Source organism: Glandiceps talaboti, chromosome 2, assembly GCF_964340395.1.
Source record: "Glandiceps talaboti chromosome 2, keGlaTala1.1, whole genome shotgun sequence".
Lineage (NCBI taxonomy): Eukaryota > Metazoa > Hemichordata > Enteropneusta > Spengelidae > Glandiceps > Glandiceps talaboti.
Genome location: NC_135550.1, coordinates 2,821,835 through 2,847,603, shown reverse-complemented (window position 1 = coordinate 2,847,603; position 25,769 = coordinate 2,821,835). Strand labels below are relative to the sequence as shown.

General features: G+C 36.7%; 1 protein-coding gene across 2 annotated transcripts; it reads left to right on the top strand.

Moving 5' to 3' along the window:
• The first annotated feature begins 11,702 nt into the window (after positions 1-11,702).
• Positions 11,703-23,823, top strand: LOC144453309 (multiple coagulation factor deficiency protein 2 homolog). 2 transcript variants are annotated; one of them, XM_078144564.1, is made up of 5 exons: positions 11,703-11,769; positions 11,905-12,090; positions 14,297-14,383; positions 18,811-18,947; positions 21,485-23,823. In XM_078144564.1, exons 2-5 carry the CDS (start codon positions 11,930-11,932, stop codon positions 21,619-21,621), a joined length of 522 nt encoding a protein of 173 aa, XP_078000690.1. In that variant the 5' UTR covers positions 11,703-11,769; positions 11,905-11,929; the 3' UTR covers positions 21,622-23,823. The 2 variants fall into 2 exon arrangements, with proteins under 2 accessions (XP_078000690.1, XP_078000691.1); XM_078144565.1 differs by lacking the exon at positions 11,703-11,769 and having other exon boundaries at positions 12,025-12,090; positions 14,307-14,383.
• Positions 23,824-25,769: the final 1,946 nt, after the last annotated feature.

Below are 25,769 nucleotides of genomic sequence, written 5' to 3'. Positions count from 1 at the left end.
TTCATACAATACTACATACTGTGGGGTTTCAGTGGTCGTTATATTTCATACAATACTACATACTGTGGGGTTTCAGTGGTAGTTATACTGCATACAATACTACATACTCTGGGGTTTCAGTGGTCGTTATACTCTGGGGATTTCAGTGGTCGTTATACTGTGGGGTTTCAGTGGTCGATATACTGCATACAATACTACATACTGTGGGGTTTCAGTGGTCGTTATACTGCATACAATACTACATACTGTGGGGTTTCAGTGGTGGTTATATTTCATACAATACTACATACTCTGGGGTTTCAGTGGTCGTTATACTGCATACAATACTACATACTGTGGGGTTTCAGTGGTCGTTATACTTCATACAATACTACATACTGTGGGGTTTCAGTGGTCGTTATACTGCATACAATACTACATACTGTGGGGTTTCAGTGGTCGTTATATTTCATACAATACTACATACTGTGGGGTTTCAGTAGTCGTTATACTGCATACAATACTACATACTGTGGGGTTTCAGTGGTCGTTATATTTCATACAATACTACATACTGTGGGGTTTCAGTGGTCGTTATACTGTTTACAATACTACATACTGTGGGGTTTTAGTGGTCGTTATATTTCATACAATACTACATACTGTGGGGTTTCAGTGGTCGTTATACTGCATACAATACTACATACTGTGGGGTTTCAATGGTCGTTATACTGCATACAATACTACATACTGTGGGGTTTCAGTGCTCGTTATATTTCATACAATACTACATACTGTGGGGTTTCAGTGGTCGTTATACTGCATACAATACTACATACTGTGGGGTTTCAGTGGTCGTTATACTGCATACAATACTACATACTGTGGGGTTTCAGTGGTCGTTATATTTCATACAATACTACATACTGTGGGGTTTCAGTGGTCGTTATACTGCATACAATACTACATACTGTGGGGTTTCAGTGGTCGTTATATTTCATACAATACTACATACTGTGGGGTTTCAGTGGTCGTTATACTGCATACAATACTACATACTGTGGGGTTTCAATGGTCGTTATACTGCATACAATACTACATACTGTGGGGTTTCAGTGGTCGTTATACTTCATACAATACTACATACTGTGGGGTTTCAGTGGTCGTTATACTGTGGGGTTTCAGTGGTCGTTATACTACATGCAATACTACATACTGTGGGGTTTCAGTGGTCGTTATACTGCATACAATACTACATACTGTGGGGTTTCAGTGGTCGTTATACTGCATACAATACTACATACTGTGGGGTTTCAGTGGTCGTTATACTGCATACAATACTACATACTGTGGGGTTTCAGTGGTCGTTATATTTCATACAATACTACATACTGTGGGGTTTCAGTGGTAGTTATACTGCATACAATACTACATACTGTGGGGTTTCAGTGGTAGTTATACTGCATACAATACTACATACTGTGGGGTTTCAGTGGTCGTTATACTTCATACAATACTACATACTGTGGGGTTTCAGTGGTCGTTATATTTCATACAATACTACATACTGTGGGGTTTCAGTGGTCGTTATACTGTTTACAATACTACATACTCTGGGGTTTCAGTGGTCGTTATATTCCATACAATACTACATACTGTGGGGTTTCAGTGGTCGTTATACTGCATACAATACTACATACTGTGGGGTTTCAGTGGTCGTTATATTTCATACAATACTACATACTGTGGGGTTTCAGTGGTAGTTATACTGCATACAATACTACATACTGTGGGGTTTCAGTGGTCGTTATACTGCATACAATACTACATACTGTGGGGTTTCAGTGGTCGTTATATTGCATACAATACTACATACTGTGGGGTTTCAGTGGTAGTTATACTGCATACAATACTACATACTGTGGGGTTTCAGTGGTAGTTATACTGCATACAATACTACATACTGTGGGGTTTCAATGGTCGTTATACTGCATACAATACTACATACTGTGGGGTTTCAGTGGTCGTTATATTTCATACAATACTACATACTGTGGGGTTTCAGTGGTCGTTATACTTCATACAATACTACATACTGTGGGGTTTCAGTGGTCGTTATATTTCATACAATACTACATACTGTGGGGTTTCAGTGGTAGTTATACTGCATACAATACTACATACTCTGGGGATTTCAGTGGTAGTTATACTGCATACAATACTACATACTCTGGGGTTTCAGTGGTCGTTATACTCTGGGGATTTCAGTGGTCGTTATACTGTGGGGTTTCAGTGCTAGTTATACTGCATACAATACTACATACTGTGGGGTTTCAGTGGTCGTTATATTTCATACAATACTACATACTCTGGGGTTTCAGTGGTCGTTATACTGCATACAATACTACATACTGTGGGGTTTCAGTGGTCGTTATATTTCATACAATACTACATACTCTGGGGTTTCAGTGGTCGTTATACTGCATACAATACTACATACTGTGGGGTTTCAGTTGTCGTTATACTTCATACAATACTACATACTGTGGGGTTTCAGTGGTCGTTATATTTCATACAATACTACATACTGTGGGGTTTCAGTGGTCGTTATACTGCATACAATACTACATACTGTAGGGTTTCAGTGGTCGTTATATTTCATACAATACTACATACTGTAGGGTTTCAGTGGTCGTTATATTTCATACAATACTACATACTATGGGGTTTCAATGGTCGTTATACTTCATACAATACTACATACTGTGGGGTTTCAGTGGTCGTTATACTTCATACAATACTACATACTGTGGGGTTTCAGTGGTCGTTATACTGCATACAATACTACATACTGTGGGGTTTCAGTGGTCGTTATATTTCATACAATACTACATACTGTGGGGTTTCAGTAGTCGTTATACTGCATACAATACTACATACTGTGGGGTTTCAGTGGTCGTTATACTTCATACAATACTACATACTGTGGGGTTTCAGTGGTAGTTATACTACATACAATACTACATACTGTGGGGTTTCAGTGGTAGTTATACTGCATACAATACTACATACTGTGGGGTTTCAGTGGTCGTTATACTACATACAATACTACATACTGTGGAGTTTCAGTGGTCGTTATACTGCATACAATACTACATACTGTGGGGTTTCAGTGGTCGTTATACTGCATACAATACTACATACTCTGGGGTTTCAGTGGTCGTTATACTGCATACAATACTACATACTGTGGGGTTTCAGTGGTCGTTATACTGCATACAATACTACATACTGTGGGGTTTCAGTGGTCATTATACTGCATACAATACTACATACTGTGGGGTTTCAATGGTCGTTATACTGCATACAATACTACATACTGTGGGGTTTCAGTGGTCGTTATACTACATACAATACTACATACTGTGGGGTTTTAGTGGTCGTTATATTTCATACAATACTACATACTGTGGGGTTTCAGTGGTCGTTATACTTCATACAATACTACATACTGTGGGGTTTCAGTGGTCGTTATACTGCATACAATACTACATACTGTGGGGTTTCAGTGGTCGTTATATTTCATACAATACTACATACTGTGGGGTTTCAGTGGTCGTTATACTGCATACAATACTACATACTGTGGGGTTTCAGTGGTCGTTATATTTCATACAATACTACATAGTCTGGGGTTTCAGTGGTCGTTATACTGCATACAATACTACATACTGTGGGGTTTCAGTGGTCGTTATATTTCATACAATACTACATACTGTGGGGTTTCAGTGGTCGTTATATTTCATACAATACTACATACTCTGGGGTTTCAGTGGTCGTTATATTTCATACAATACTACATACTGTGGGGTTTCAGTGGTCGTTATACTGCATACAATACTACATACTGTGGGGTTTCAGTGGTCGTTATATTTCATACAATACTATATACTGTGGGGTTTCAGTGGTCGTTATACTGCATACAATACTACATACTGTGGGGTTTTAGTGGTCGTTATATTTCATACAATACTACATACTCTGGGGTTTCAGTGGTCGTTATACTGCATACAATACTACATACTGTGGGGTTTCAATGGTCGTTATATTTCATACAATACTACATACTGTGGGGTTTCAGTGGTCGTTATACTGTGGGGTTTCAGTGGTCGTTATATTTCATACAATACTACATACTAGTACTGTGGGGTTTCAATGGTCGTTATATTTCATACAATACTACATACTGTGGGGTTTCAGTGGTCGTTATACTGCATACAATACTACATACTGTGGGGTTTCAATGGTCGTTATATTTCATACAATACTACATATTGTGGGGTTTCAGTGGTCGTTATACTGTGGGGTTTCAGTGGTCGTTATATTTCATACAATACTACATACTGAGGGGTTTCAGTGGTCGTTATATTTCATACAATACTACATACTGTGGGGTTTCAGTGGTAGTTATACTGCATACAATACTACATACTGTGGGGTTTCAGTGGTAGTTATACTGCATACAATACTACATACTGTGGGGTTTCAGTGGTCGTTATACTGCATACAATACTACATACTGTGGGGTTTCAGTGGTAGTTATACTTCATACAATACTACATACTGTGGGGTTTCAGTGGTCGTTATACTGCATACAATACTACATACTCTGGGGTTTCAGTGGTAGTTATACTGCATACAATACTACATACTGTGGGGTTTCAGTGGTCGTTATACTGCATACAATACTACATACTGTGGGGTTTCAGTGGTCGTTATACTGCATACAATACTACATACTGTGGGGTTTCAATGGTCGTTATACTTCATACAATACTATATACTAGTAATCTGGGGTTTTAGTGGTCGTTATATTTCATACAATACTACATACTGGGGTTTCAGTGGTCGTTATACTTCATACAATACTATATACTGTGGGGTTTCAATGGTCGTTATACTTCATACAATACTATATACTAGTACTCTGGGGTTTTAGTGGTCGTTATATTTCATACAATACTACATACTGTGGGGTTTCAGTGGTCGTTATATTTCATACAATACTACATACTGTGGGGTTTCAGTGGTAGTTATACTGCATACAATACTACATACTGTGGGATTTCAGTGGTCGTTATACTGCATACAATACTACATACTGTGGGATTTCAGTGGTCGTTATACTTCATACAATACTACATACTGTGGGGTTTCAGTGGTCGTTATACTACATACAATACTACATACTGTGGGGTTTCAGTGGTCGTTATACTGCATACAATACTACATACTGTGGGGTTTCAGTGGTCGTTATACTGCATACAATACTATATACTGTGGGGTTTCAGTGGTCGTTATATTTCATACAATACTATATACTGTGGGGTTTCAGTGGTCGTTATACTTCATACAATACTACATACTGTGGGGTTTCAGTGGTCGTTATATTTCATACAATACTACATACTGTGGGGTTTCAGTGGTCGTTATATTTCATACAATACTACATACTGTGGGGTTTCAGTGGTCGTTATACTTCATACAATACTACATACTGTGGGGTTTCAGTGGTCGTTATACTTCATACAATACTACATACTGTGGGGTTTCAGTGGTCGTTATATTTCATGCAATACTATATACTGTGGGGTTTCAGTGGTCGTTATATTTCATACAATACTACATACTGTGGGGTTTCAGTGGTCGTTATACTGCATACAATACTACATACTGTGGGGTTTCAGTGGTCGTTATACTGCATACAATACTATATACTGTGGGGTTTCAGTGGTCGTTATATTTCATACAATACTACATACTGTGGGGTTTCAGTGGTCGTTATACTTCATACAATACTACATACTGTGGGGTTTCAGTGGTCGTTATATTTCATACAATACTACATACTGTGGGGTTTTAGTGGTCGTTATACTGCATACAATACTACATACTGTGGGGTTTCAGTGGTCGTTATACTGCATACAATACTACATACTGTGGGGTTTCAGTGGTCGTTATATTTCATACAATACTACATACTGTGGGGTTTCAGTGGTCGTTATACTGCATACAATACTACATACTGTGGGGTTTTAGTGGTCGTTATATTTCATACAATACTACATACTGTGGGGTTTCAGTGGTCGTTATACTGCATACAATACTACATACTGTGGGGTTTCAGTGGTCGTTATACTGCATACAATACTACATACTGTGGGGTTTTAGTGGTCGTTATATTTCATACAATACTACATACTGTGGGGTTTCAGTGGTCGTTATATTTCATACAATACTATATACTGTTGGGTTTCAGTGGTCGTTATATTTCATACAATACTACATACTGTGGGGTTTCAGTGGTAGTTATACTGCATACAATACTACATACTGTGGGGTTTCAGTGGTCGTTATATTTCATACAATACTATATACTGTGGGGTTTCAGTGGTCGTTATATTTCATACAATACTACATACTGTGGGGTTTCAGTGGTCGTTATACTTCATGCAATACTACATACTGTGGGGTTTCAGTGGTCGTTATACTTTATACAATACTACATACTGTGGTGATTTCAGTGGTCGTTATACTTCATACAATACTACATACTGTGGGGTTTCAGTGGTCGTTATACTGCATACAATACTACATACTGTGGGGTTTCAGTGGTCGTTATACTTCATACAGTACTACATACTGTGGGGTTTCAATGGTCGTTATATTTCATACAATACTATATACTGTGGGGTTTCAGTGGTCGTTATATTTCATACAATACTACATACTGTGGGGTTTCAGTGGTCGTTATACTTCATACAATACTACATACTGTGGGGTTTCAGTGGTAGTTATATTGCATACAATACTACATACTGTGGGGTTTCAGTGGTCGTTATATTTCATACAATACTACATACTGTGGGATTTCAGTGGTCGTTATACTTCATACAATACTACATACTGTGGGGTTTCAGTGGTCGTTATAATTCATACAATACTACATACTAGTACTGTGGGGTTTTAGTGGTCGTTATATTTCATACAATACTACATACTGTGGGGTTTCAGTGGTCGTTATACTTCATACAATACTACATACTGTGGGGTTTCAGTGGTCGTTATATTTCATACAATACTACATACTAGTACTGTGGGGTTTTAGTGGTCGTTATATTTCATACAATACTACATACTGTGGGGTTTCAGTGGTCGTTATATTTCATACAATACTACATACTCTGGGGTTTCAGTGGTCGTTATATTTCATACAATACTACATACTGTGGGGTTTCAGTGGTCGTTATATTTCATACAATACTACATACTGTGGGGTTTCAGTGGTAGTTATACTTCATACAATACTACATACTGTGGGGTTTCAGTGGTCGTTATATTGCATACAATACTACATACTGTGGGGTTTCAGTGGTCGTTATACTGCATACAATACTACATACTGTGGGGTTTCAGTGGTCGTTATACTGCATACAATACTACATACTGTGGGGTTTTAGTGGTCGTTATATTTCATACAATACTATATACTGTGGGGTTTCAGTGGTCGTTATACTGCATACAATACTACATACTGTGGGGTTTCAGTGGTCGTTATACTGCATACAATACTACATACTGTGGGGTTTCAGTGGTCGTTATATTTCATACAATACTACATACTAGTACTGTGGGGTTTCAGTGGTCGTTATATTTCATACAATACTATATACTGTGGGGTTTCAGTGGTCGTTATACTGCATACAATACTACATACTATGGGGTTTCAGTAGTCGTTATATTTCATACAATACTACATACTACGGGATTTCAGTGGTAGTTATACTGCATACAATACTATATATACTGTGGGGTTTCAGTGGTAGTTATACTGCATACAATACTACATACTGTGGGGTTTCAGTGGTCGTTATACTACATACAATACTACATACTGTGGGGTTTCAGTGGTCGTTATATTTCATACAATACTACATACTGTGGGGTTTTAGTGGTCGTTATACTTCATACAATACTACATACTGTGGGGTTTCAGTGGTCGTTATATTTCATACAATACTACATACTGTGGGGTTTCAGTGGTCGTTATACTTCATACAATACTACATACTGTGGGGTTTTAGTGGTCGTTATACTGCATACAATACTACATACTGTGGGGTTTCAATGGTCGTTATATTTCATACAATACTATATACTGTGGGGTTTCAATGGTCGTTATACTGCATACAATACTACATACTGTGGGGTTTCAGTGGTCGTTATACTGCATACAATACTACATACTGTGGGGTTTCAGTGGTCGTTATACTGCATACAATACTACATACTGTGGGGTTTTAGTGGTCGTTATATTTCATACAATACTACATACTAGTACTGTGGGGTTTCAGTGGTCGTTATATTTCATACAATACTACATACTAGTACTGTGGGGTTTTAGTGGTCGTTATATTTCATACAATACTACATACTGTGGGGTTTCAGTGGTCGTTATATTTCATACAATACTACATACTCTGGGGTTTCAGTGGTCGTTATATTTCATACAATACTACATACTGTGGGGTTTCAGTGGTCGTTATATTTCATACAATACTACATACTGTGGGGTTTCAGTGGTAGTTATACTTCATACAATACTACATACTGTGGGGTTTCAGTGGTCGTTATATTGCATACAATACTACATACTGTGGGGTTTCAGTGGTCGTTATACTGCATACAATACTACATACTGTGGGGTTTCAGTGGTCGTTATACTGCATACAATACTACATACTGTGGGGTTTTAGTGGTCGTTATATTTCATACAATACTATATACTGTGGGGTTTCAGTGGTCGTTATACTGCATACAATACTACATACTGTGGGGTTTCAGTGGTCGTTATACTGCATACAATACTACATACTGTGGGGTTTCAGTGGTCGTTATATTTCATACAATACTACATACTAGTACTGTGGGGTTTCAGTGGTCGTTATATTTCATACAATACTATATACTGTGGGGTTTCAGTGGTCGTTATACTGCATACAATACTACATACTATGGGGTTTCAGTAGTCGTTATATTTCATACAATACTACATACTACGGGATTTCAGTGGTAGTTATACTGCATACAATACTATATATACTGTGGGGTTTCAGTGGTAGTTATACTGCATACAATACTACATACTGTGGGGTTTCAGTGGTCGTTATACTACATACAATACTACATACTGTGGGGTTTCAGTGGTCGTTATATTTCATACAATACTACATACTGTGGGGTTTTAGTGGTCGTTATACTTCATACAATACTACATACTGTGGGGTTTCAGTGGTCGTTATATTTCATACAATACTACATACTGTGGGGTTTCAGTGGTCGTTATACTTCATACAATACTACATACTGTGGGGTTTTAGTGGTCGTTATACTGCATACAATACTACATACTGTGGGGTTTCAATGGTCGTTATATTTCATACAATACTATATACTGTGGGGTTTCAATGGTCGTTATACTGCATACAATACTACATACTGTGGGGTTTCAGTGGTCGTTATACTGCATACAATACTACATACTGTGGGGTTTCAGTGGTCGTTATACTGCATACAATACTACATACTGTGGGGTTTTAGTGGTCGTTATATTTCATACAATACTACATACTAGTACTGTGGGGTTTTAGTGGTCGTTATATTTCATTCAATACTACATACTGTGGGGTTTCAGTGGTCGTTATACTGCATACAATACTACATACTGTGGGGTTTCAATGGTCGTTATATTTCATACAATACTATATACTGTGGGGTTTCAGTGGTCGTTATACTGCATACAATACTACATACTGTGGGGTTTCAGTGGTCGTTATACTGCATACAATACTACATACTGTGGGGTTTCAGTGGTCGTTATACTGCATACAATACTACATACTGTGGGGTTTCAGTGGTCGTTATACTGCATACAATACTACATACTGTGGGGATTTCAGTGGTCGTTATACTGCATACAATACTACATACTGTGGGGTTTCAGTGGTCGTTATACTGCATACAATACTACATACTGTGGGGTTTCAGTGGTCGTTATACTGCATACAATACTACATACTGTGGGGTTTCAGTGGTCGTTATACTGCATACAATACTACATACTGTGGGGTTTCAGTGGTCGTTATACTGCATACAATACTACATACTCTGGGGATTTCAGTGGTCGTTATACTGCATACAATACTACATACTGTGGGGTTTCAGTGGTCGTTATACTGCATACAATACTACATACTGTGGGGTTTCAGTGGTCGTTATACTGCATACAATACTACATACTGTGGGGTTTCAGTGGTCGTTATACTGCATACAATACTACATACTGTGGGGTTTCAGTGGTAGTTATACTGCATACAATACTACATACTGTGGGGTTTCAGTGGTCGTTATACTGCATACAATACTACATACTGTGGGGTTTCAGTGGTCGTTATACTGCATACAATACTACATACTGTGGGGTTTTAGTGGTCGTTATATTTCATACAATACTACATACTAGTACTGTGGGGTTTTAGTGGTCGTTATATTTCATTCAATACTACATACTGTGGGGTTTCAGTGGTCGTTATACTGCATACAATACTACATACTGTGGGGTTTCAATGGTCGTTATATTTCATACAATACTATATACTGTGGGGTTTCAGTGGTCGTTATACTGCATACAATACTACATACTGTGGGGTTTCAGTGGTCGTTATACTGCATACAATACTACATACTGTGGGGTTTCAGTGGTCGTTATACTGCATGCAATACTACATACTGTGGGGTTTCAGTGGTAGTTATACTGCATACAATACTACATACTGTGGGGTTTCAGTGGTCGTTATACTGCATACAATACTACATACTGTGGGGTTTCAGTGGTCGTTATATTTCATACAATACTACATGCTGTGGGGTTTCAGTGGTAGTTATACTGCATACAATACTACATACTGTGGGGTTTTAGTGGTCGTTATATTTCATACAATACTACATACTGTGGGGTTTCAGTGGTCGTTATATTTCATACAATACTACATACTCTGGGGTTTTAGTGGTAGTTATACTGCATACAATACTACATACTAGTACTGTGGGGTTTTAGTGGTCGTTATACTGCATACAATACTACATACTGTGGGGTTTCAGTGGTCGTTATACTGCATACAATACTACATACTGTGGGGTTTCAGTGGTCGTTATACTGCATACAATACTACATACTGTGGGGTTTCAGTGGTAGTTATACTGCATACAATACTACACACTGTGGGGTTTCAGTGGTCGTTATATTTCATACAATACTACATACTGTGGGGTTTCAGTGGTCGTTATACTGCATACAATACTACATACTGTGGGGTTTCAATGGTCGTTATACTGCATAAACGTTATAGTATTCAAGCAAACAAATTAAAATGTATCCAATTCCCGCTTTGTCCAAAAACATCATAACGACTGATACGGTGTACGCTATTCAGATGAGAGGAAAGCACTTATTACTATTTATTACTATACAAAGGCGCATGCGCTGTCTTAACCTGTAGCAATAAAGAAACCTAAATTGACATTTATTTATACAATTTACATATTAATATCTACTGCGCAGACGCAATGTTAAGGAAGCTTTGTCTGATATATATCATATGCGATAAGACATTTGGGTGCATTATTTGAAACAAGTGTGACACGATAAATCCGCTTAAATCTCGGAATCAGGTACGAGTTCAACCACGTATACTATTCTGAGTATTGGTTTGTCATATCAAGGCGGTATTTTCTAAATCAAACGAAAATTTATTATTCTAGTTTCGTGTTCTGATTTTCTTAATTACGAACACATTGAATTCACAGCTGTTAGCTTTACTAGGTAATTACCATGGACAGCGTACGTTTGGTCTGTATCATCATCATCATCACCACTGCTGTTGTTCTATCTATCATATCACCGACTGCCGGTCATTCAAGGGAGCATCATCACACAGCCACAGGCGATGCAAGTAACAAATTCCACGACCCAAGCGTCGTCAGAGATAAAGAGTAAGATATGTTCTTATTTTTAACCTTACCCTGTTTGTCATCCTGCAAAAACGGTACATCTCTACTTTTACTCTTTTCTCTACGGATACGGATGTGCGTAAGACTGATGATAATCCTCCGTATGCCACGGTATGGCTATAGAATATGTGTTCGGTAGAATAAAGTCAGATTATGAGATTTAGCTGTGGCCTATGTGCAACCTGTGCGTATACGTAACCTTATGTTAGGATTTGATGTGTCTCACATGTCATGTGGGAATGTATTCTTTCAAGTACTCTATCTTTCACGAGTCAAATTCAGAATGATGGCATGACAATTTGACAAATTGTTAGATATCCAGATGTCTCTCAATCATTGTTCTTTACTAGCTGACAATAGACCAAATAGACGATTTACAAAGGATGAGTATATATATAACCTGGAGTCACTGAAATTTATCATTATACAGCTTAACAAACAATTACGTAATATTTGAGATAATTTTTTGTGCGTGCGTGTAGAATATTTTTGTGTGAATGCGAGAAAATGTTGCTCCGCATTCACAAATTCCTCACAGATTCCCATACAAATATATTAAAATTGTCCTGTAAAATTATGATAGATGAAACGCTTTCTTCCTGGTTTATGCAATTTACCAGAAAATGGCATATTAAACACTGGTCTATACGTGAGTGTTACAAAAAACAATATCTCATTCAGTCAACATATATGTTTCTTTTTACAATTATATGGTATATTCGACTGAACAAAAACGTTCCTTATCTTCTTTAGACCGTCAAAATAGTTATCGTGTCTCTCGGGATATCATTACTGAATACTACAGTACTCACTTTACGTTGAATTCCCATTTTTTCAACAGCTATTATTAAATGTTACAACAAAACGTGCTTGCAAACAAAGACGAGGTATTTGACATGATGTGCATCAGTCCGACCCGTACATAACGATATCCAGAGTACTAAAAATAGCATTGTATTCGTGTTGTCTTAAACACGGATATGTTTTATACTCAGTAAATTTAAGCGTCGTTTAGCCGAAGCCTTCAAACGCATTGATATCGATACGGTTTGTTGTGACGTAGATATGGACAGCTGTACACAGAATGATGTGTTGCTTAGGGATATAGGTACTACATACATGACATATGCGAGTGTAAAGTACTTTTTATTCATATGTTAGTACGCGTAGATCATGAAACATTTACCATGTCTGCAACACAATTTTTTTTAATTTGATGTTGGAAATATTGTTTAAAAATATGACAAATGACGGGAATTGAGTGACGTCATCAATCAGTTATCATTCCATGTAAACTTTGACATTGTTTTTGTTGACGGTATTCACCTTTTGACACGTGACCTTTCCACTGTCATGTTATACCGGGTTTTATCTTTTTTCTATGCATTTATAATTAGAGATAGAATTTGACAACCTTTCGGGACACTATATTTGAAATAGAATAATCAATAATAATGCATATCTTCTAGTCAGTTAGGATTTCAGCCATTTTGTGTGTAAGTGCTATCGGAAACAATGAATAGCAGTAATGTATGCAGTGTCGGAATATTATAATGAATAGGTATTCCAACCCTACTGATATCTACATCAATACCCTGTTAGACACAATAAATATGTTAATTATGATCGGATGTTGATTTTTCTATAACTGAGCGGTTATTATGTAAAATATAACCAAGTTTAGTTTGCAAAAAACAGTGCGTGAGAATCACACATCTGTCTGACATTGTTTAGGTATAGTGATAACGTCGAGATAAAAAAACAATTAAAACCATTAGATATTACTGAATACTGTACACACGTTATTGAGATACCTGCAGGATACGGAAGATAGGTCAAAGGTCAATACATAAAACATTAAAGGTCAGATATGAAACATAAAAAAAACATAAAAACATAACTGATGCTGGAATACAAAGAGCAACTCTTGCATATTATGCACCTGGAAAAATGTATTGCAAAGAATCTGACAATATTAAAATATTAAATGTATATGATGATGACATAATACCATGATAATATTTAACGTTAATTTTCTTCATCTTCACCCCTCCAAAACACACACACACACACACACACACACACACACACACACACACACACACACCTCTATTATTATCTTCACCCCCCCCCCCCCTCCAACACACACACACACACACACACGCACCTACCTCTACTATCATCTAAGGCATGTGAAGGAACACTTGAAAGGAGTCGCAGGAGAAGTCGATGAAAACGAGATGTCGGATGAAGAATTGGAATTTCACTATTTCAAGTAAGTATTACTGTGTAAATCCAGCTTTGAGGGTACACACTCAAACTATTATTGTTCAATATGGTAGATTACACAAGTGTGTGATAGCGATGCTTTGCTTATGTGGATATAATCACCCTATAATCAAGATAGTGTAAACATTGTAATTACCCCCTAAATGTAAACTGGATATAATCACCCTATAATCAAGATAGTGTAAACATTGTAATTACCCCCTAAATGTAAACTGGATATAAGTTTACCTGATAGTTTGCTTTCCGTTGTCGTATTTCCATATACCCGTGTCTCAATTTATTGACAAAAATAATATTATCCTTTAGAGTGATTCTTTTCTTTTTCTTGAGATTTTTCATTTTTAAGAGCCTGTAAATGGGGCTTGCTCCCGTTGGTCTTCCATTAAATAATTAATAAATGATATTCATGTTTTGTTTCTTCGTGTCTGGGGTATTATTGATTCCTTGTAGCCATTTCATGTCGATTTGTCACGTGACACACCAATCCACGAGTCTAAATCGCCATATGGTCGCTAGTCCTGCTTCCATGACGGTGCACGAGTCTGTATTACTGACTTGACTCTAAACACCGTCATGCAAAGAGCAATAGAGTTTGCCTATTACAACACCGCAAGCAAAATGTACTCGCGCCAATTGCAAAAGAATTACCTACCGACCGATCAAATATTTGCAACCGATCGAATATCTACGCCATTTCGATATCTCTGACGGTAGTATTCCCTGCTCAGATCACAAAAAGCGCCGAAATCGGACCTTTTCAAGTGCGAACTGCAACATTCAACTAACCCTCGTAACACCGCCACATTTGATATCGTTGAGCGAGATGAATAATTACCCAGAGACACTTGCGTCGACGTACGTAAGGAGAAGTGATTAAATTTACGATAGAATTTGAAAAGTTCCGATTTTGATAGTTTTGGTCATCCGCTATAGGACTTTTGCAGTCAAAATGAGGTAAACCGACTAAATAATAGATTTATTGCTAATATTTGACCACTGGGCGATTTTATTCCTTATTTACCGGCATTTTTTGTAAGTCCGTATTTCACGGCTGGCTCTTCGCAGGACGGAGGGGGAGGGACAATTGTCAGAATCGAGTCCCGAATTCCTCCGTATGCAAGCAGGACTATATGGTCGCAAGATTGTGTGTAATCTCATGATGAACTACATTTTTGGACTACTTGAAGCGACGGAACGGGTGTCATAGGCCTAGTTTACAACAGTAATTAACCAGAACGTCATCATCTCGTTTCAATTCAAACAATGAAAAAAACTAAGTCGGCAAATATCACGCAACAAATTACGTCTCCGACTGTCCGAGTCATATATTTAGCCGTGGGCCAGCTTAGCTGTGATCATATTGATGGTCGTGGGCCAGCTTAGCTGTGATCATATTGATGGTCGTGGGCCAGCTTAGCTGTGATTATATTGATGGTCTTACCAGCTTAGCTGTGATCATATTGATGGTCTTACCTTTGATTAATCTGGAATATTATTTAGCCTATCAAATATCGAACCGGGCTTTAAAGATTGCTACAGCCCGTTTCAAGTTACTGTCAAATGTTACACTTTAAGAGATAGTAAGAATGATGAATTCAGTTTATTCCTACATTTTGTTTAAATTAAATGAATTAATGTACCACCACTTAGATATAGACCTGTATATAAACCCTTACGATGTGACCTTATACATAGACCTGTGTATAAACCCTTACGATGTGAACTTAGACATGGACCTGTGTATAAACCCTTACGATGTGAACTTAGACATACACCAGTATATAAACCCTTACGATGTGAACTTAGACACACACCAGTATATAAACCCTTACGATGTGAACTTATACATAGACCTGTATATAAACCCTTACGATGTGAACTTAGACATGGACCTGTGTATAAACCCTTACGATGTGAACTTAGACATGGACCTGTGTATAAACCCTTACGATGTGAACTTAGACATGGACCTGTGTATAAACCCTTACGATGTGAACTTAGACATGGACCTGTGTATAAACCCTTACGATGTGAACTTATACATGGACCTGTGTATAAACCCTTACGATGTGAACTTAGACATGGACCTGTGTATAAACCCTTACGATGTGAACTTATACATGGACCTGTGTATAAACCCTTACGATGTGAACTTAGACATAGACCTTTGTATAAACCCTTACGATGTGAACTTATACATGGACCTGTGTATAAACCCTTACGATGTGAACTTAGACATAGACCTGTGTATAAACCCTTACGATGTGAACTTATACATGGACCTGTGTATAAACCCTTACGATGTGAACTTAGACATAGACCTGTGTATAAACCCTTACGATGTGAACTTATACATGGACCTGTGTATAAACCCTTACGATGTGAACTTAGACATAGACCTTTGTATAAACCCTTACGATGTGAACTTATACATGGACCTGTGTATAAACCCTTACGATGTGAACTTAGACATGGACCTGTGTATAAACCCTTACGATGTGAACTTATACATGGACCTGTGTATAAACCCTTACGATGTGAACTTAGACATAGACCTGTGTATAAACCCTTACGATGTGAACTTAGACATGGACCTGTGTATAAACCCTTACGATGTGAACTTATACATGGACCTGTGTATAAACCCTTACGATGTGAACTTAGATATAGACCTGTGTATAAACCCTTACGATGTGAACTTATACATGGACCTGTGTATAAACCCTTACGATGTGAACTTATACATGGACCTGTGTATAAACCCTTACGATGTGAACTTATACATGGACCTGTGTATAAACCCTTACGATGTGAACTTATACATGGACCTGTGTATAAACCCTTACGATGTGAACTTATACATGGACCTGTGTATAAACCCTTACGATGTGAACTTAGACATGGACCTGTGTATAAACCCTTACGATGTGAACTTAGACATGGACCTGTGTATAAACCCTTACGATGTGAACTTATACATAGACCTGTGTATAAACCCTTACGATGTGAACTTAGACATGGACCTGTGTATAAACCCTTACGATGTGAACTTAGACATAGACCTGTGTATAAACCCTTACGATGTGAACTTAGACATGGACCTGTGTATAAACCCTTACGATGTGAACTTATACATAGACCTGTATATAAACCCTTACGATGTGAACTTATACATAGACCTGTATATAAACCCTTACGATGTGAACTTAGATATAAACCTATGTATAAACCCTTACGATGTGAACTTAGACATACACCAGTATATAAACCCTTACGGTGTGACCCTATACATAGACCTGTGTATAAACCCTTACGATGTGAACGTAGACATGGACCTGTGTATAAACCTTTACGATGTGAACTTAGACATGGACCTGTGTATAAACCCTTACGATGTGAACTTATACATGGACCTGTGTATAAACCCTTACGATGTGAACTTAGACATGGACCTGTGTATAAACCCTTACGATGTGAACTTAGACATGGACCTGTGTATAAACCCTTACGATGTGAACTTAGACATGGACCTGTGTATAAACCCTTACGATGTGAACTTAGATATAAACCTGTGTATAAACCCTTACGATGTGAACTTAGACATGGACCTGTGTATAAACCCTTACGATGTGAACTTAGACATGGACCTGTGTATAAACCCTTACGATGTGAACTTATACATGGACCTGTGTATAAACCCTTACGATGTGAACTTAGACATGGACCTTTGTATAAACCCTTACGATGTGAATTTAGACATGGACCTGTGTATAAACCCTTACGATGTGAACTTAGACATAGACCTGTGTATAAACCCTTACGATGTGAACTTAGACATGGACCTGTGTATAAACCCTTACGATGTGAACTTAGACATGGACCTGTGTATAAACCCTTACGATGTGAACTTAGACATAGACCTGTGTATAAACCCTTACGATGTGAACTTAGACATGGACCTGTGTATAAACCCTTACGATGTGAACTTAGACATGGACCTGTGTATAAACCCTTACGATGTGAACTTAGACATGGACATTTGTATAAACCCTTACGATGTGAACTTAGATATAGACCTGTGTATAAACCCTTACGATGTGAACTTACAAATGTAAGAATTGCAGATTAGACAACGTAATTAATCAATAACTCATAATTAAAATAATCGAATCACTGTTTCTATTAACTTCATCAAAAATTAATTTTGTAATTACTGATCCCATCGTAGTGGTAATGTTTTATTTTAATTATTTTATTTTTTTAATTATTACAACCTATTTTCCATCAGATGACTGAATCAATGAATATAATATTTGACAAATTAAATTGCAACATTTTCAACAACAAAAACTCAACTGACCATAATACTGAAATGTTTAATAATGTAATTCCCTCCTTGTTTTATGTCTACAGAATGCATGATTTTGATAACAACACCAAACTTGATGGCCTTGAGATGCTAGCAGCACTCAGTCACATGATCGATCATGACATTGAAATGGACGACAAGCTTTCACAAGAAATCGAGACTAGAATAGGTTATTACACAGGTGAGATTGCATTCCATATGTGAGTTAGAGGCTTATCAGATTTGCAATAGCTATCTTCCAACTCCCAGTCACACACACACACACACACACACACACACACACGCACACGCACACACACACACATATACACACATACATACATACATACATACATACATACACACACACATACATACATACATACATACACACATACACACACACATACACACACACATACACACACACACACTCACACACACACACACACACACACACACACACACACACACACACACATACACACGCACACGCACGCTCGCGCGTCACAACAACTGCCCACTCAATAGGGAACTTGCAAACCCGCCATGTTGAATGTTGCATAATGGGAAATATGATAATAAATGCTAATCAATTAGGATTATGAACAATATTGTTATATTGTTTGTAACCATAAATGATCAATTCATAGTCAACCTGATCTTTGAGGGGGGTTTATTTTATCAGTAGCTCCAGATTAGGTAATACGATAACTTCAGATAATCCCATAGTCCTTTGCGTCTGAGCATGCTTAGTCTGGATTGCAAGTTCCCTATTATAGTATATATTTTCGTTTCTTATCATGTTCGTACGTGTAGTGTCTCTGTGACGAATAAATGAATAAAATAAGATAAGGTTTTCATATGCAATTGAGACTGAAAAGGATAAATACACAGGTTAGTTGTCACTACTCGTTATCGAAATCTCAACTGATAAACTAGTGTTTTGTTTAGTTTTCTTGTCCTTTACACAACCGTGTAACTTCCTTCCTTGTTCTCGATTTATACTTTTGTATTATTGAAATGAATTCGCGTAAATTTTTTTTAATTAAAAGGGTTACATTTTTAATTGTTGGTTATATAAAACCATTTACGTGCTCAATATCCAAGATAATTCTAGGTCAACAAACAGTAGTTCACCAATGTTCAAATAGTGTTACTATGGTTACAGAGGATCCACCTATGCTGATGCATCAGTCTTTGATCTCCTTATTTAAACAAACCAAAAGGAATAGCAGTACTTATCAATTTTGTAATGTATACGTCACTATATGTTATAATTGTGCTTTGATTTCTCAGTATTCATCTTTGCTATCGTTATGATTTCTCAGTATTCATCTTTGCTATCGTTATGATTTCTCAGTATTCATCTTTGCATCTTTGCTATCGTCATGATTTCTCAGTATTCATCTTTGCTATCGTTATGATTTCTCAGTATTCATCTTTGCTATCGTTATGATTTCTCAGTATTCATCTTTGCTATCGTCATGATTTCACAGTATTCATCTTTGCTATCGTCGTGATTTCTCAGTATTTATCTTTGCTATCGTCGTGATTTCTCAGTATTCATCTTTGCTATCGTTATGATTTCTCAGTATTCATCTTTGCTATGGTTATGATTTCTCAGTATTCATCTTTGCTATGGTCATGATTTCTCAGTATTCATCTTTGCTATCGTCATGATTTCTCAGTATTCATCTTTGCTATCGTCATGATTTCTCAGTATTCATCTTTGCTATCGTCATGATTTCTCAGTATTCATCTTTGCTATCGTTATGATTTCTCAGTATTCATCTTTGCTATCGTCATGATTTCTCAGTATTCATCTTTGCTATCGTTATGATTTCTCAGTATTCATCTTTGCTATCGTCATGATTTCTCAGTATTCATCTTTGCTATCGTTATGATTTCTCAGTATTCATCTTTGCTATCGTCATGATTTCTCAGTATTCATCTTTGCTATCGTTATGATTTCTCAGTATTCATCTTTGCTATCGTCATGATTTCTCAGTATTCATCTTTGCTATCGTTATGATTTCTCAGTATTCATCTTTGCTATCGTTATGATTTCTCAGTATTCATCTTTGCTATCGTCATGATTTCTCAGTATTCATCTTTGCTATCGTTATGATTTCTCAGTATTCATCTTTGCTATCGTCATGATTTCTCAGTATTCATCTTTGCTATCGTTATGATTTCTCAGTATTTATCTTTGCTATCGTTATGATTTCTCAGTATTTATCTTTGCTATCGTTATGATTTCTCAGTATTTATCTTTGCTATCGTCATGATTTCTCAGTATTCATCTTTGCTATGGTTATCTGTAGTCATCAATTATTCACACCAATGTACTTGTGACACTATCTTTAATTACATACGGTCAATGTCACCTTGTTTGTTGGTATGGCAGCTGAAAGAGAGAATATTATTGACCATATATTAATAGTTTTGTATTAAGTTCTTCACTTCCCGAACTGTAGGCTCATCAGTTCTATATACCATAGTTATAACGTTACTAGTAAGCATGTGCATATTCCTCTAGCTGTACTTAAGCATTTTTCCTGTAACTGTTGTCAACTTTTTGTGTGTATTTTTTCCATTGACTGTAGAAATTACCGAATGTCGTCAATTGTATAAATCAGTTTTTCCTCTCTCTATAATTATTGACAATTATTACCATTCTAAAAAAAATATTACCAGCTTGATTGGTAACTTTGTAAACTGTTCTTTCGTCCGTAGAAATTATCGACAAAGTGTTAGAAGAAGACGATTTTAATAATGATGGCTACCTTACATACCTTGAATATGTTGTAGCAAGGAGGAGAGATGACAGGGCGGCAAAAGACGCAGCAGCACAAAAGAGTAGTGACTTATAGAAAGAAAACTAAAATTGATGTGACGAAACTTAACAGCTCTTCTCCTGAACGTAGCGTCGTTTACAATTGAGCAACTGTCTCTGTTCTTCAGATTTACAGTAACATTCCCCACTGCAATGCAAATACGGCGATAGGTAGTTCACTTGTCAACGGCATTACGCTACAGAATATATGTATATGAATGTATTTGTGTGTTGGGTAGGTGCGTGACCAAGCATTAAACACGGACAAGTCTGTGAAAACTCCCCTTACCATACACCAATATGACAACATGTTTAAAGGCCATATGTAAACATAATAGGAAAAATTACAAAATTCCGCAATCAGTTACAAGGAAAACTTATTAATTCATATGGTATTTATTGAAACGTATTCCAGCAATTTACCTCGTAAATTTATTGAATGCTGGAAAGGGACTTATTTAGCTTCATCATTGTGTACATTTTAGAAGAACCGGATTTCTCCTCCTCCAGCAGGAAGGAAAGAATGTTCGTTCATTACAAACATCATTCGAGTCGGTCAATCGTGCTTATTTAAAAGTTTCAGAATAATTAATTTGTCGTTCATATTTTAGAATGGCATTTGTTGCTGTCAATAAATCTATATGACGGTACTCCACAATCACTGTTGATCTCCACTCACTACATATCATAGACTGGAAAAAGCAAGCCAAGTGTGGTTAGATTATTCATAAAGTACACCCTCCCCTTTTGGTATGCCTTGTGGTTAGATTATTCATAAAGTACACCCTCCCCTTTTGGTATGCCTTGTGGTTAGATTATTCATAAAGTACACCCTCCCCTTTTGGTATGCCTTGTGGTTAGATTATTCATAAAGTACACCCTCCCCTTTTGGTATGCCTTGTGGTTAGATTATTCATAAAGTACACCCTCCCCTTTTGGTATGCCTTGTGGTTAGATTATTCATAAAGTACACCCTCCCCTTTTGGTATGCCTTGTGGTTAGATTATTCATAAAGTACCCCCTCCCCTTTTGGTATGCCTTGTGGTTAGATTATTCATAAAGTACACCCTCCCCTTTTGGTATGCCTTGTGGTTAGATTATTCATAATGTACACCCTCCCCTTTCGGTATGCCTTGTGGTTAGATTATTCATAAAGTACACCCTCCCCTTTTGGTATGCCTTGTGGTTAGATTATTCATAAAGTGTACCCCCTCCCCTTTTGGTATGACTTGAAACAAATGAGTTTAGATATTTAATTATGTATTGAAACTAATGTTTGTATTTTTGTATGTACATTATGATGTTATTAACAACAGACAATAACATGTTTATAGATCATTGGAAGGAAACTATAATTATTGAAATGTTTATTTTGCACATTGATTTCTGTTTACAAATTTATTTTAAGAAAACTTTGTTTTCACTACCCCCCACCCCCACCCCAAGTACCGTACACCTACTAAGTCACTTTACTGTACAGAATTGTTAGACACACAGTACGATGAAAACAAGTATTTAGCAATTAAGTACTTGAGTCCAAGAAATATTTTTATAGTATGGCATGGATGGTTTTGTGTGTACGTATTTTAAAAAATGAACTTGGAAGTGAACTATTTCTTGATTTGCCTATCTTTACAGCATCCATGTCGACCCAGAAATTGTCACCAGACTATTCACTGTATCCATATCAATATTTAAAGCAGGACATTTCTGGATATGTCCTCCTTGAATACTTCTAGGATAGATTACATTGCTGCCACCAGTATAACCACAGGGCACTCAGGCTCAGTTAGTTTTGTTTAAACAAACAATAAATAAATAAATACTGACAAAAAAATAGTATATGTTTTCTTATAATGCAAAATAGTCACAGACAGGTTGTTTATGTTGCTACAATACAATATTGGTTTTAACTTGGAATCCTTCTGTTGTTGGGTGGGGGTGGGATTGGGGGTTGGGGTTAGACAACACTATCATGATAAACAAACAACAGCAAAGGGTTCTAAGTTATACTGGCTTTCAGAACTGGGCTTTTTCAATTTGATATCATATTTATTTATTTTGGTACAGAACAAAACATTTCTGCTGTTTTCACATTGAATATATTCTGTTATGACAAAGTAATCCATGCAGTCTAGCCTATGAGAATGTATTGCATACTATTATTTCATGATGAACTTTGCTCTCTGGGCAAATTTTAATGAAAAGGGACGCCGTGAAAAAAGATGTATTTGTGATGTCAATATTGTGTTAATTTTTTTCAATAAAACAAATTTGTTTATTTGAACACGGTTTGTCAGTGGTTAGTGTGAAGTTGTACAAATATTTTTTCCATTTGAAAAAATCAACATTGGAACGAATTGTGTTGAATGTAACAATTGGTTTATGATTCAAGAAATGTGGACATATATTTGTTCCCAATCTATTTACTCAAGTGTATCCGTTTGGGGGAGGGCGCAGAAGACAGCTCTTTACATCTACATTGAAATATTAAAGTCAGCATATCTGAAAATGATGACATTTTTTATTTGAATACAAATCCAATCAAAGTCCAGTACTACCTAGATGGAGTGCTAATTATGTATGCCACTTTTTGTTAATATTGAAATGTACCTGTTGTACGGTATATCAACATATCTGAATGTGTATACAGCGGAAAATCCATTCCAGCTGTTTTTACAGTATTAATGCAATGAAAAATATTAGCCATACTCCGTTTAACATATGGTTCTTTTACAGCTGAAGGGATAAGGTATGTTACTATGGAAACCAGTATTTCAATGGCCGACACATCTGGTGAGAGTGCAAACCTTATTGCAGAGATTTCATTAATGCTGATAGTTAGAAGTATTCAAAATATACTCAATTATTCACAACTAAATCTTACATAATTGATGTACTGATAGTACTCCATAATCAAGCATCCACAAACCCATGTCCCCACCCCTCTCTTTCTTCATTCCTTATGGAATGGGTTTCATTCACTATAACAGCATTTAGACGTTTGCTATCCCTAATTCAACAGCCTAGTCAGAAAATTGGACATTGTTTATAACATATAACATAGTCTTTATTGCCTTGACTACTATTATGTATCATGAAATGCCCTGTACACTGACTGTATCATGAAATGTCCTGTACACTGACTATATCATGAAATGTCCTGTACACTATCATGAAATGTCCTATTCACTGACTATATCATGAAATGTCCTGTACACTGACTATATCATGAAATGTCCTGTACACTGACTATATCATGAAATGTCCTGTACACTATCATGAAATGTCCTATACACTGACTATATCATGAAATGTCCTATACACTGACTATATCATGAAATGTCCTGTACACTGACTATATCATGAAATGTCCTGTACACTGACTGTATCATGAAATGTCCTATACACTGACTATATCATGAAATGTCCTACACTGACTATATCATGAAATGTCCTGTACACTGACTATATCATGAAATGTCCTGTACACTGACTATATCATGAAATGTCCTGTACACTGACTATATCATGAGATGTCCTGTACACTGACTATATCATGAAATGTCCTCTACACTGACTATATCATGAAATGTCCTATACACTGACTATATCATGAAATGTCCTATACACTGACTATATCATGAAATGTCCTGTACAATGACTATATCATGAAATGTCATCACTATCAAGTAAACTATGAATGACTGTACTGGCAGATTGATTGGTTGCAGAATACCATCAAGTAAATCACAAAGAATTCATGTTATTATTTTCATCAGGATTGGTCAGAGATGCCGCATTTGCTATGCCCTATTAACAAATTTTATAATATGATTTCTATCATGACAAGTGTGAAAATATTTGTCACTAGGAAATTAAAGCTATGAATGAACTATGAACGACTGTACTGGCAGATTGATATGTCATCAGTATCAAAATATAGTCTAGGCTACTGCTTCATATACACTCCCAAGTAAATCTTCATCAAAAATTAAAAGTACAGAAAGTTTAAAAACAAAATAGTCCTTCTCTGTTGCTATTATCAGTACTACTACACTATTATATTGCACATGGCTGGGAGTTTAAAGGGCAGACATTTTGAATCACGTTTTCAGACAGGTCCAATTTTAAAGTGGCCATATGGATGAGGATTTGGTATTTAGTTCGGATTTTTTATTTATA

What these genes read in the sequence shown, in the direction of transcription:
- LOC144453309 (XM_078144564.1), top strand. Translation starts at nt 11,930, where the DNA reads ATGGACAGCGTACGTTTGGTCTGTATCATCATCATCATCACCACTGCT. An exon ending in AGCGTCGTCAGAGATAAAGA is followed by an intron (nt 12,091 to 14,296) that starts GTAAGATATGTT and finishes CTATCATCTAAG; the next exon opens with GCATGTGAAGGAACACTTGA. An exon ending in TAGAATAGGTTATTACACAG is followed by an intron (nt 18,948 to 21,484) that starts GTGAGATTGCAT and finishes TTTCGTCCGTAG; the next exon opens with AAATTATCGACAAAGTGTTA.